The 12,136-nt window shown below is 41.4% G+C and overlaps 1 protein-coding gene across 1 annotated transcript in view; it reads right to left on the minus strand.

Moving 5' to 3' along the window:
• zfpm1 (zinc finger protein, FOG family member 1) overlaps nt 1–11,399 on the minus strand; it is a 70,021-nt gene extending 58,622 nt beyond the window's left edge. Inside the window, exon 1 of the mRNA XM_049724213.2 lies at nt 10,923–11,399. Within this exon, the coding sequence (XP_049580170.1) occupies nt 10,923–10,962 (40 nt within the window). The 5' untranslated portion in view covers nt 10,963–11,399. The remainder of the gene's footprint in view (nt 1–10,922) is intronic.
• Nucleotides 11,400–12,136: the final 737 nt, after the last annotated feature.

The raw sequence follows: 12,136 nt of genomic DNA on the forward strand, positions 1-12,136 counted from the left end.
TAAAACGCAAATGGGTTAGAGGATTTGGATGCAGGGAGCATATCCGTCAGTGATCTCTCCTGATATCAAAGTGGCACGATCAGCGATTAAAAGAAAAAGTCTACCTGGAAATGGCTCAAGCTGCAGTTCACGGGGCGACAAACAGACCGTGCCCCCGCCAATCTGTCTGTCCATCTCTATGTCTTACTACATTTGTAGCCATCTTTATTCTGACAGGAAATGCCAAGTTTCTGCTACGACTTGCTCGATTTTGTGTATGTGGATGCCACACGTTTATACAGCGCAGGATGTGTTAATAAAATACACATCGACACATCAAGTGAGTTTCTCCAATCAGATGACCAGTACGGAACGTGCCATTCCTCCTTCAGCAATCTCTCTGCACTTCATATTGCTCCTCAATGGAAAAGAGAAATGAAAAGAATAGAGGTTTTTCTTCCCGCTACACCCACCCCTTTTCTCAATAGAGAGTGAGAGAAGAACAGAAAGGAAAGAAACATAATTTATCTGTGTATTATCAAGAAAGGCAGACACTTTAATCAGTCAGCTATGAAGTCAGTATTTCCATCCTTATCTGTCGCAGGAGTGGAAATGGAGAGGAGATAGCGTTCTGGGAGCCCATCGGTGGGCAGGAATGATAATGGGGAGGGGGGGCAGGGCGAGGCTATTGGACCGCTGTGTCAGCGCTATCTGCACCCATTATCAACGCCCTTATCGGACCTACCATCAGCCTCGCTGTAATGGGGCCAGTTCAACTTTCCACATTATCATACCGCCAAGACCTGGTTCACCAAGGCTAGGGGTCTGGCTGGAGACAGAGAAAGGGGGTGGAAGCGGGGAGTAGATAGATGGAATGAAAGAAAAGGTGATAGAGAAGTTGAGGTGGAAGGCGAGCAATAGAGTTTAAAAATCAAGAGTGAGATGGAAGATTATTTGGAGTAGAAAATTAGTGAAAGGATAAAATGATGGAATAAGGTGGAGGGCTGAAGGTGGTGTCATAGGGTTTAGAAACCAGCATACAGAAAAAAAAAAAAAAAAACATTACAGACTTTGTTATTTAATGTCAACCAGTGACGTTGAATTTTTGTATCTACGAGGCTGTGTTGTGTTTACAGTCAAACATTCTGCCTCTATGGACTCTTAAGTTATATTGGATCAACACACTCAAAAAAGATGGTATCACAGCGTGGCTTTAATAAGCTTGAAAAGTACAAATTAGTTTTATCTTGGTCATCAGGAGGAAAAGGGAAGAAGTATTTTAATGGAAAATTGCAAAAAATGCATTCTATTATTATTATCATTATTAATGTTATCTACCCATTCATTTTCTTCATTGGGGTTTCGGATATGCTGGAGCCTATCCCAAATGAATTGGCCGGAGGCAGAGTAAACTTTGGATTGGTCGCCAGTCAGTCGGGAGGCACGTAAAGACAGCCAAGCATTCACACTCACATTAGCGTTTTTATTTTACCTAAAAAAATAGGTATGTGTGCTACATGTGCTAAAATATATGATGTCAATTCAGATATTAACACTTCTAAGCTTGAAAGAAAATCAGGCATCCGTCAGTGACGGACTAAAGGACCTCAGTCTGACAGAATGCCTGCCTTTGCTCTTTACATTGAATAATCAGGTCATTGCTGATTGGTCATAATCGACCAGATTATCTACAGTACACAAAGATCTTGGCATAAATTGCAATTGTGCTATGACAAAAGACAAAAGTGGGATATTTACAGAAATGGCGAATTCAAATCATGTGACTTGGACTCAAGTCCACTTGAATTGCTGATTTTATGACTTGCAACTTGCTTGGCAAACACTTGTGAGCTTCACATAGGACAATGTTGACTCGACTTGCTTAATTTTTTTTTTTCTCCCCACAGTAATTTGAGACTTGTAGGTTAAGAATTGAAATTTGCACATAGGTGACTAATTCCCACCTCTGGATATTTAAGCAACTGTATGCATTCTCACAAATGACAGCTCAGGCTGTCTGAATTTGTCTAAACTGGTATGCTCGGTGATGTAACAAAATTAAAAAAAATAGTGTAGACATTTTATTTTATCTGAGGTTAATCGAGTCCTATATTACTGTATTTCAGACAGCAATATTCCACACAAAAAGTACTACAACTGTTTTTTTTCTCACACAGACAATCTATTTGCATGGACACACATTCACACAAGTGATCAGTAGAACAATGCTCGCTTATAATATACAAACCGACACCAGAAAGGGTTGCTTACTTGCAATAGCCTTCGTTAAGTTGCCATCCAGAAAATAAATATTGCATTTTAAAAAAAGGACGCATTATTTATGGCTTTTATCATCCTCTGTTGGCAGCCAGATGTAACTGCAACAACTGACTGAGCTTCCGGAGGTCTTGTCTGCAGCTGATAAAACAGAGGGGGAAGCACACACAAACAACAGTCTCTTTTTAGGAATTTAACGAAAATGCTGGTTACTGCTTGACTTGTTATTTTCCATACACATATTACTAAAGGTGATCTAAGGGAAAGGCAAAGTCAGTTTAGAGAGACTGATAAGAGGTGCCACTAGTCTAAGCTCCTCTGTTAAGGAGGATCCCAGGAGATCATACGGCATCTCGTCTTTCTAGTTCCCATTGTCTAGGATGCTGAGTCACCCTTATCACCCCATTGACTCTCAACCTCCCAATTTCCTCCTTCCCATACAACCTTCAAGATGTGTTTTTTGTTTTTCAAAGTATATTTTTTATTTTCCATTCATACATACATAAAGATTTTATTTTACATACATACATAAAGATTTTGTGGTAAAAGAACAATACATTTCTGGCAGCATGAGACAGCAGTCATTTGTTATTTTACGGTGCATTTACTGTTATTATTAACAGGACAGTACTGTATTTTGAATTACAATACAATTTCATATTTTGAAACAACATAACCGATTTATTAATATATATAAAAAAAATGACTTAAACTTAACACACACACATCCCAGTTTGGAATTGCCAATATTAGTAGTTTTGGATTATGAATACATCCATCCGTTTTCTGAACCGCTTAGTCCCCACGGGGGTCGCGGGTGTGCTGGAGCCTATCCCAGCCGACAACGGGCAGTAGGCGGGGGACACCCTGAACCAGTTGCCAGCCAATCGCAGGGCACACAGAGACAAACAACCATTTGCACTCGCACTCACACCTAGGGACAATTTGGAGTGCTCAATCGGCTTACCAGGCATGTCCTTGGGATGTGGGAGGAAACCGGAGTGCCCGGAGAAAACCCACGCGGGCCCGGGGAGAACATGCAAACTCCACACAGGGAGGGCCGGAGGTGGAATCGAACCCCCACCCTCCTAACCGTGAGGCGGACGTGCTACCCAGTGCATCACCGAGCCGCCTTCCATCCCAAAACAATTTAGTATAATTTAATAATCTTTTCACATAATCCTTAATAAAATTGACTACAAATGAGTTGATTGTTATAAATGTCACATGCACTGGATGCGCACATGTCCATGCACATTCTGCTTGCAAGCTTGTCTATTCATGTACATGCTTCCCTAAAACCAATTGCTATGCTACTTAGCTGTTTGGACAGGTCCCAAAAAAGTTTTTTTTGTGGTATGAATGACGAGCGATTTGAAAAGTGATATAACTGGGAAAGGAAAAGACATGCATACAAAAATGCACATACCACAAAATGTTAACTTGTGTCGCCATCTGGATGGGATCGCTATCCCCTCAAGGCTTTTCCGCTTTTCTACACAACGATATCGATAATAGGCAACTTGTTTAAGAGTACAACTCGACTTGCGTGTAGAGGTGGAGCTGTAAAAACAGGCTGTGCTGTACTAGACCTGAGCATTCCGAACAGTAGGAGAATGGGCTGTCTTATCAACGCCACTGGGGGGGCCTTGTCATAACAATTGCCGTGTGTGTGTGTGTATGTGTGTGTGTGTGTGCGTGCGCGCGCATGTGTACGTCTCTCTTATCCACACACCTTCATGTGTCCAATGGCATTCTGAGCAGCCGTCTCCTAAACCAACATCCTCTAAAACATAGGTATCAAACGCAAGGCCCGAGGGCCAGACATGGCCCGCCATATCATTTTAAGCGGCCTCCGAAGACAAATTTTGCATCAACTTTGTGTCGTTACAAAAATTACAAATTGTCTTCATGTAAAGAAGATATTGCGTTGGATTTTGGGGTTGGTCAGGTCAAACTTCCACAGTGTCTCATATGTCATCTGTGATCTAAGTCCTCTCAAAGCTCCTTGGGAAGATCTGGCAGAGTTGTAATTACCGCTTGAGCAAATAGTTTGGACTTAGATTAGGTTACTGTTAGTCATGGAAATATTTTATTTCTTCATCCGTGGAGCTGTCAGCACCAGAGTGAGGAGGTGAAAATGTTTACATAATAGGGAACGTGCAACGCTCATCATCATCAGGGTCATCATAGACGAAGTGTCATTTTGGAGATGATGGAACTACAACACAAGACGTGTTATTGCTATGTCTATCGCTGCGTTCCTTCTGAGTTGTAGTAGAATTTGTAGAATGGAAATATGATGAATGTCTAGCAATTATACAGTAAGAGGCCGTATCTCATTGAGTGGCGAAGATTTACGAGTGTGTGTGTGCCAGTGTTGGGAAACGTCAGTTTTTACATAAACTAGTTCAAAGTTCAGTTCATGAATTTTAAAAATAACTTGTTCAGTTCATACTCCATAAGTGGATTTATTTAACTAAGTATATCATTCCAAAAATGAAAAGTTCATAGTTCTTTTGTTCACGTCACTCAACGTTGGTTGTGTGGCGTTGGTTTGGATATTTCCAAAGTGATATGGAATAAATTTAGCTCATGTGTCAGTGGTCAGGGCCCACAAAACACGAAATCGATTTAATCATTTAAAGAAGTACCAGCCAAGGAATTTTACGGAGAGCATGAAAATCCGACCAATCTTCACATTCAGCCGCATGTTCACATTTTTATTTTTATTCCCAAGAGGGTAATTTGTGAATTTTGGGTTCTGCACACCTGCAAAAGCACTATAGAATATAATCCACCATTTTCCACGTTAACATTTTTTCTACTTCTGTTTTACCGTTGACTATTTTATGTCAAACAATCATCTTCATTACCGTCAGTTTTCAGTGCAACAAAAGAAAAAAAATTGTGACAACAATCGAGCTCAAACGATTATAGAAATATTAGATGGTGAATATATTTTTCCCAGATTGCCCGGCCCACTCACGCCATCCACAAAGATAATCGAAAATATCCAGAGGCAGTAGTTCCGGGTTTCTGCTCCACTCTATATATAATTTACCAGGGGTCAAAATGATTAACAATACGTCATTTTGCAAGGTGTGCGTCTCTCGGTTTGCGATCAAATCCCACAGATTTCTTGCATTTCATCTTGACTGCAAAGAAATGCTACAAATACGCCGCCTGTGCACCAGCCTACAGTTAGCTTTTTATTCCCGTTGGCAATGGTGGATGGTGACGTTGTGATGACGCCGTGCCCTGGGCCGATTCAACAAGCTTTTCCCTGGGTAAATAGCAGGAAAGGGTAATAACTCATCTGCACACTGAACACAAATGGTGTTTCCTCTGTAACCTCGCCAACTTCCCTTTTGAGTATATTTGACCATGTGTCTACATGCATCCATACACACACACACACTTTGTTGGCCGTGCTCAAATAAACACAATGCACACATAATATAAACTGTGTATATACGTATGTGTATATATGTATTTAGGGATTGAGATAAAAGAAGGTATGTCCACAATGATGTCAAATTTTGGGGCGGTACATCTTCTGTACTTTTACAAACTCCACAAAGCACACAAAATGTTCATGCATACCGCTGGTTTTCTACTGACTACAGTTATATGCAGTTCTCAAGCAAGAGCTAGCTATCTGATCATAGGAACGAGAATACTTAAGTTCCAATAACCAAATCAGACGCCATCTCGCTTGTTCAAAATCTGCCAGTAGAATCAAACTAAATGTGAGTCATCTTGCTGAATCAGCAACTTCTTTTTCCTCACTCGCACTGGCTGCGCTCTTATGGCTCTTAAAGAGAAAAGAGGATTTAAAACGGGAAAATTGGTGATAAGCATCCGCAAACATAAAAATTTCCCAACATGTCAACTCTATCTTACACTTTATCGGAATGAGTAATACATGGTATTAATTTTAATTTAATTAATCAATGACAATGCTTGTTAAGGGGTGCAAAGAAAGAGATAGGGGAGGCGAGGGAGAAGGAGGAGGAGAAAGATACGGTTTGAATGAATGAGAAAAGACTGAAGCGCATTCACACCTATCATCTAATTATACAACAACATTAATCCCATTACCAGTGGAACTGATTGCCAGGGTCCAGACCCTGGCTGCTCCAACCGAGGCCTGTTGTTATTGCGGTGGAGCCGAGGCTCCTGCCTGCTCTGGCCAGATAACAACTTTAATCGTGCTTGGCAATCTCTATCTGTACCGGAGATCGGGCCCCGTGGCTTATCGCAAGTTCACATCAAGCTAAAAGCAGAACAAAGAAGAAAAAACAAGGCATCGAGGCACAATGCGTGCGTGCTGCGTGTGCGTGTGTGCAGAGAAAGAGAGAGAAGAGCGAGCACGAGAGAGCGAGCGAGAGAGAGAGAGAGAGAGCGAGAGGAAGGGAGGGAGAGAGAGCGACATGCTTAAAGCATGACAATTCAATTCTCAGTTGTGTATCCATGAAACAATTACGTGACTGATAACTTTAACCTATAAACGAGAGCGTGCCTGTCATCTCACACATGTAAACCTCATTTATGAACTTTGATGAAGTTACCGGGGAAAATAAGAGTAGACAAAAAAAGAGGAGGTTGGCTTCGAGATTTCCTTCCGTCTGATCTTGCAGGCTTCCAGGTTTGCTTTAAGCTGGAGGAGGGCAGCTATTATTCATGCTGACCTCAGAAGCTCCGGCTTGGCTGTCATAGAAACCAAGCTTTCTCACACAGAGGCACACAATCAGCATTGTGGATCTGCCTGCTGTTATCTATCTATCATCAGCAGGCCTTCTTATCGGCCTGAAACATCTTCCACAGAAGGGTGGGGGAGCAGCAGAACAGGCTGCACTGCCATTAAAAACACACCACAACACATTCATCTAACAGCTATGTATTCTGCACACTTTTCACTCTATCTCTACCTACCCCCACCATACAACTATGTCCACTCCTCTGCATCTTGTCTCTTTTATCACCCTGGCTCTGCCTTTCTCCTCTTTACTTATCTGGGGATCCACCCCCAGCCAATCGCAAACAAAACTAATGACAACAGCGCGACAATGCTGGAAGAATGGCACGCAACAGCCAAATGTAATTAAAATGCGCCCTCCAATCTGGATCTTTCCTTCCATCTGCCCTACCTCTCATCTCTTCCTCTCTCTTCTGCTTTCTGTTATCACCAGCAGGGATCACTGCCATGTTTTATCATGTCTCCCATCTCAACTGGCAAAATATAAGCCCAGGGATCCAGCCTCAGTGGGCTGGCTGGCTGACTGACTGCCTACCCCGCCTTCCGAATCCCCTCCCTTTCTCACTCCTATCTGTCCATCAAGGAGAGAAGCCTTATCAGGCTCAAAGATCTCCAACTGCAGGGGAGGATGACGCACAAAAAAGCACAGACAAATATCTATCTGCTTCACAAACATCCGCTTCTTCTATTGGCCACGAGAAAGCCTGAAACCCAACGTACTGATGTACGACTTCATTGTAAAGAGGCTGTAGGGGTGGTTTGTCTCTTGGGTGGTTTAAACAAAAGTGCCTACAAAAAACGACATCACATGTCGGGTGTCAGGCAATGCAGACGCAAGAAAGGAAACTTTCAAGTATGCTACATCTCGAAAGCCTAAAACACTGACAACGGGCTCCGGAAGACTGGTGGGCTGTCATTTCTTTTGGATTTCACGACTATTTTCCAACAGTAAATAATGAACTTAGATTAATCTCTTGTTTCCTTCGTAAAACTTACCTGTACAGGCAGGTAAGCGACATTTGAAGAATTGTAAACAGCAAGTGCAGTGTAAAAAGAGGTTAAATGATCACTGTTAAGAGAAAAAACATTTTTAACATTCACTTCATATTCACAGAAGTGTAAAAAGACATTTAACTTTTTTTTGATGAGTGACAAGGCATGTCAACGGCTAGCCTGTCCGCAGCTCGTTGGGCGCTAGGCCCTAGATGCGCGGGAATGTAAACGCGAGCCCGCCTTTGTCATCATTGGTAGCTCTTAAAAATATCTTGGTAAAATAAAAGACATTGGCTGTATCCGAATGTCCACACCCTTTCCCCGTCACCCCTCATTCATATAGTCTTACACTATAGAAAATAGTTCCCTCGTTGTGGGTAATGTTATGTAATGTTCACGTCACCGAGGTGTAGGGGATAATCCGATCCATTTTCAAAATAAAAGATCTTTCAGGCTCAGATAAATAAAATGCAAATAATGCTAATTATTTATTTTTTCTTTAGCGGCCTGGTACCAAATGATCCACGGACCGCTGCAAGTCCGCACCCAGGGGTTGGGGACCACTGCTCTAAAGGGAATACTGTGCACATTCGGACAAAGCCATTGTAGATGTTTAAAGCTCATATAAGTGCTGTGTTTCAGTCTCCTGCTCATGTGCAGATAGTGGAAGCGCTACCGGCAGTTCTTCACACAACAATTCGGTACTGGACACTACATTAGCATGCACTGGAGTCCTTATGCTTTGAATGACAGTTCCCTTCTGCTTTTCCTTACGCTGGTGTCTCGTGGAACATGTAAATTTAACATAAAAAAAATTGACTGCTTTCCAATCATTTCCATGCAGGAATTGCCTGCATCTGCAGCAATGTTGGTTAGAACATAACAGAGCAGATCAATCATCATTATCTTTAAGCATCATTCCTGAGTTGTAAATAAATAACACAGCAGAAACGTTGCATTGTTCTGAAGAGAAGGAAGATAGAGTTGTAGCACCTTGCAGAACCTTACCAATACCTCACTTCAGTAAAAATATGGATCACAGTGGACCCGCTGCTTTAATTAGTGCTAATGTAGTTGTGACAGCACAAGCCCACACCTCTGCTGGACCCCCTCAAAACCCAGATCAACAAAGTTGTCCTTATCACTCCACACTCTTTCCTATCAAAATGTCTGCCAAATCACAAGAGAGTCACGGGGCTGAGAGCTGGTTGGCCTCGACTACAGCCAGGCCTGCTGCACAGGGAAGCATGAGGGACCAGAAGCGCTGATAAAGATGGCCATGACACCCCTGAGATGGAAACACACAATACAGTATGTTCTCCCTGTGTTTCTTGTTGTCACTCATACACACAAAGTCAAGCTGGGATTTAGTAGCCGATTGCTCTGGGATGCCTTTCCAGACCTCACCACTTCCCAAACTGTCTACTAGCGATTTAGAGCACCTAAAACTTAGTGAAGAAAGGTATGGATGATATTGGGCACTTTCATCATGAAAGCCAATGCCATATATTTTTTTTTAAATATAGCACAAAAATGTGGTGCATTGCTAGTACAAATTTTGAGAATAAGAGAGGGAGAGAGAGAGAGAGAGAGAGAGAGAGAGAGAGAGAGAGAGAGAGAGAGAGAGAGAGAGAGAGAGAGAGAGAGTGCACTTGTCTTATTTTAATCTGTGGCTGAATAACATCCAACATACTCGTTTGATTTTGATGAAAGAAAAGTCTGTAACTAACAATATGAAATAAATAATGAAATGGGAGGAATCCCACCAGTTTTAAATTAAAGAAATATAATTTTAACAGCTTCTTAAATGAGTGCAAACTTGCACTTCTCGTTGCGCAATCTCTTTTCAAATTACAATAAACAATTTAATTATCAGTGATGGTTTTAACAGAATCTAGTAGTAACTGTAACTTTTCTTCCATCACCAGCCCAATTGTTTAATACCGTTATTTGTTAATCAGCTATTGCATTTCAAAGTTCGGGACTGGTCAACGATTACATACAAAACACTAACATACATTGATGGCTTCTGAAACTAATGTTTGTCAAGTGATGCTATGCAGTTTGAAACATCCAGGTGATGCTTCAATGAAACGTAGAGAGAGAGTGGGCTTGTTTCCTCAATCGTTTTGTTAACAGACTGAGCAAATTGCAATGTATTTTCCCCAATGATGCATTCAAGGTACAAAACTACTTTATAGAAAAATGCACTTTTAATGAACAGTCAATGATTAAAACTGCAAAGCAACAAAAACCCATTCGAACCCAATAATTATTGAATAAAAAGGAGAAATATGTCAAACTGTCTAATTGTAAGCAGCAACGGAGGAAAGATCGGGCTATCTAATGCACCATCTCTGGGGGAAAAGAAAGAAAAGAAAAGTGAAAAGCCAGCGGGGAAATTCACCGGCGGCCTTGGCGCTGCTTCAGACACAAAACAAATAAAAAAGATCCAATTTTAATTTTTATCAAGGCTCACATCGGATCGCTGCTTTATCTCTGTTCACATCGGCTTTCTCAGAGAATACTGACGTTTTCACAACAGAATTAAACAGGAAGTCTCGGCTACAGTTATGTCTGCCAATGCGAGCCCAAGTATTTGCAGAGTATTTTCTTTTTTTAGTGTGACACACACGGGGGGGAAAGTCTTGTGTCATTTGCACTGCAAGGTAAATTCTGTAAGATATAAAACGCAATATATTGTCTGTTTTAAAAAAGGCTCAATAAAACTGCTACTGTAGATTAAAATCATGCATTATAGTTGGATTTTGTCCTGTTTATGAACTTTTAGGATGGAGCGGTCCCTATGGAGCGTTACAAGCGATTTTCTTGTCTTCTGTTTATCTGACAAGTTTGACACCGAGCAAATATCGCATACGACAAAAACAACAAGTGATTTCATCTGACTTACGCTTTATCTGTCGGGGTTTGCTCTGCTTTCTCCTGGACATTGTGGCTTTTCCTGGGACCAGAAACCCGGTCGACTGGACCGAGAGGCGGAACAGCGTGCAAAGTCTTCTCGCTTCTGCTTGTGTTCGACCTGCGCCGTTCCGCAGCTGAAACTCGTCGCTCGGGTCAGAGACTAAAATCTACATGACCAGCTTGCACTTTGAGATCTTCTGCCACGGCAGCTTTCCTACCTGTGGCTCCGTCTTTTTACTATCCTCCTTCCAAACGTGTCCACGACACCTCGCCTAGGCAGGGTTTTACTGCTAACGTTAGTCCACGTTATTATTCCGCGCCTTGCCAGGCAACGATGCCGAATATTTGGATAAGAACTCGCGTAATGTCAGATCGTTAGTTCATCGGTCCGCCTATTTGTCCGTCTTCACCGGCACTCAAGCAGGGTATAGTGCCACTTATCCAACGACCACACTGTCAAGTCGGCGTACTACTTGCCCGCCCCTTATTTGTGACGTAAGATGTCGCACTCCTCTCCTATTGGTTCAAACTTCATGCACTTTATATTACATGACAAACACGCACATTATTTCTCTTGAATGGCCTGTTTTTCATTTAAAAAAAAATCTAACCTATTTTGGCCTCACCTGGTATTTCTGTTTAAAACCGCACACTTGTTGTTATTTTTATATTTATATATTACTTTATATTATACATTATATTACTTTTATTTATTACACTATAGGCCTATACGTTTAAAATTTGACTGCATTGTATATGAGATATCAATTATTTCTATAAACAAATGCAAATTGTTCTTCAAGCATATAAGCATAGCATAATATGATGTAAATATTGGTTAGCTCAGTGTAATCATATATTCGGTGTAGCATCAACCCAAATGAAGGTGTAACCAATTCCCTCTCAGTACAGTAAACAGCGATCTGGGAGATAGATAGTAGTCCTTTCCTCACGAATGGTCGGGTCACAGTTTATTTCTGTTTGGAAGATCCAATGCTGCTATCTGGCGGTCAACCTATAGACTACGTGAGAGTCAAATGAATGTCATTTTTTGCTCGTGGCCTCCATCTGTAGGCGTCAAATTATAATTTAATTTCAAGCAATTTGTAAATAACTACCCAATGAACGCAATCCTTAATAGCATCCCAGTAAATCAGTTCTTGCGATGTATTAATTTAATTTAAGCCTCTTCCAACTTAATTA

Source organism: Syngnathus scovelli, chromosome 6 (assembly GCF_024217435.2).
Source record: "Syngnathus scovelli strain Florida chromosome 6, RoL_Ssco_1.2, whole genome shotgun sequence".
NCBI lineage: Eukaryota > Metazoa > Chordata > Actinopteri > Syngnathiformes > Syngnathidae > Syngnathus > Syngnathus scovelli.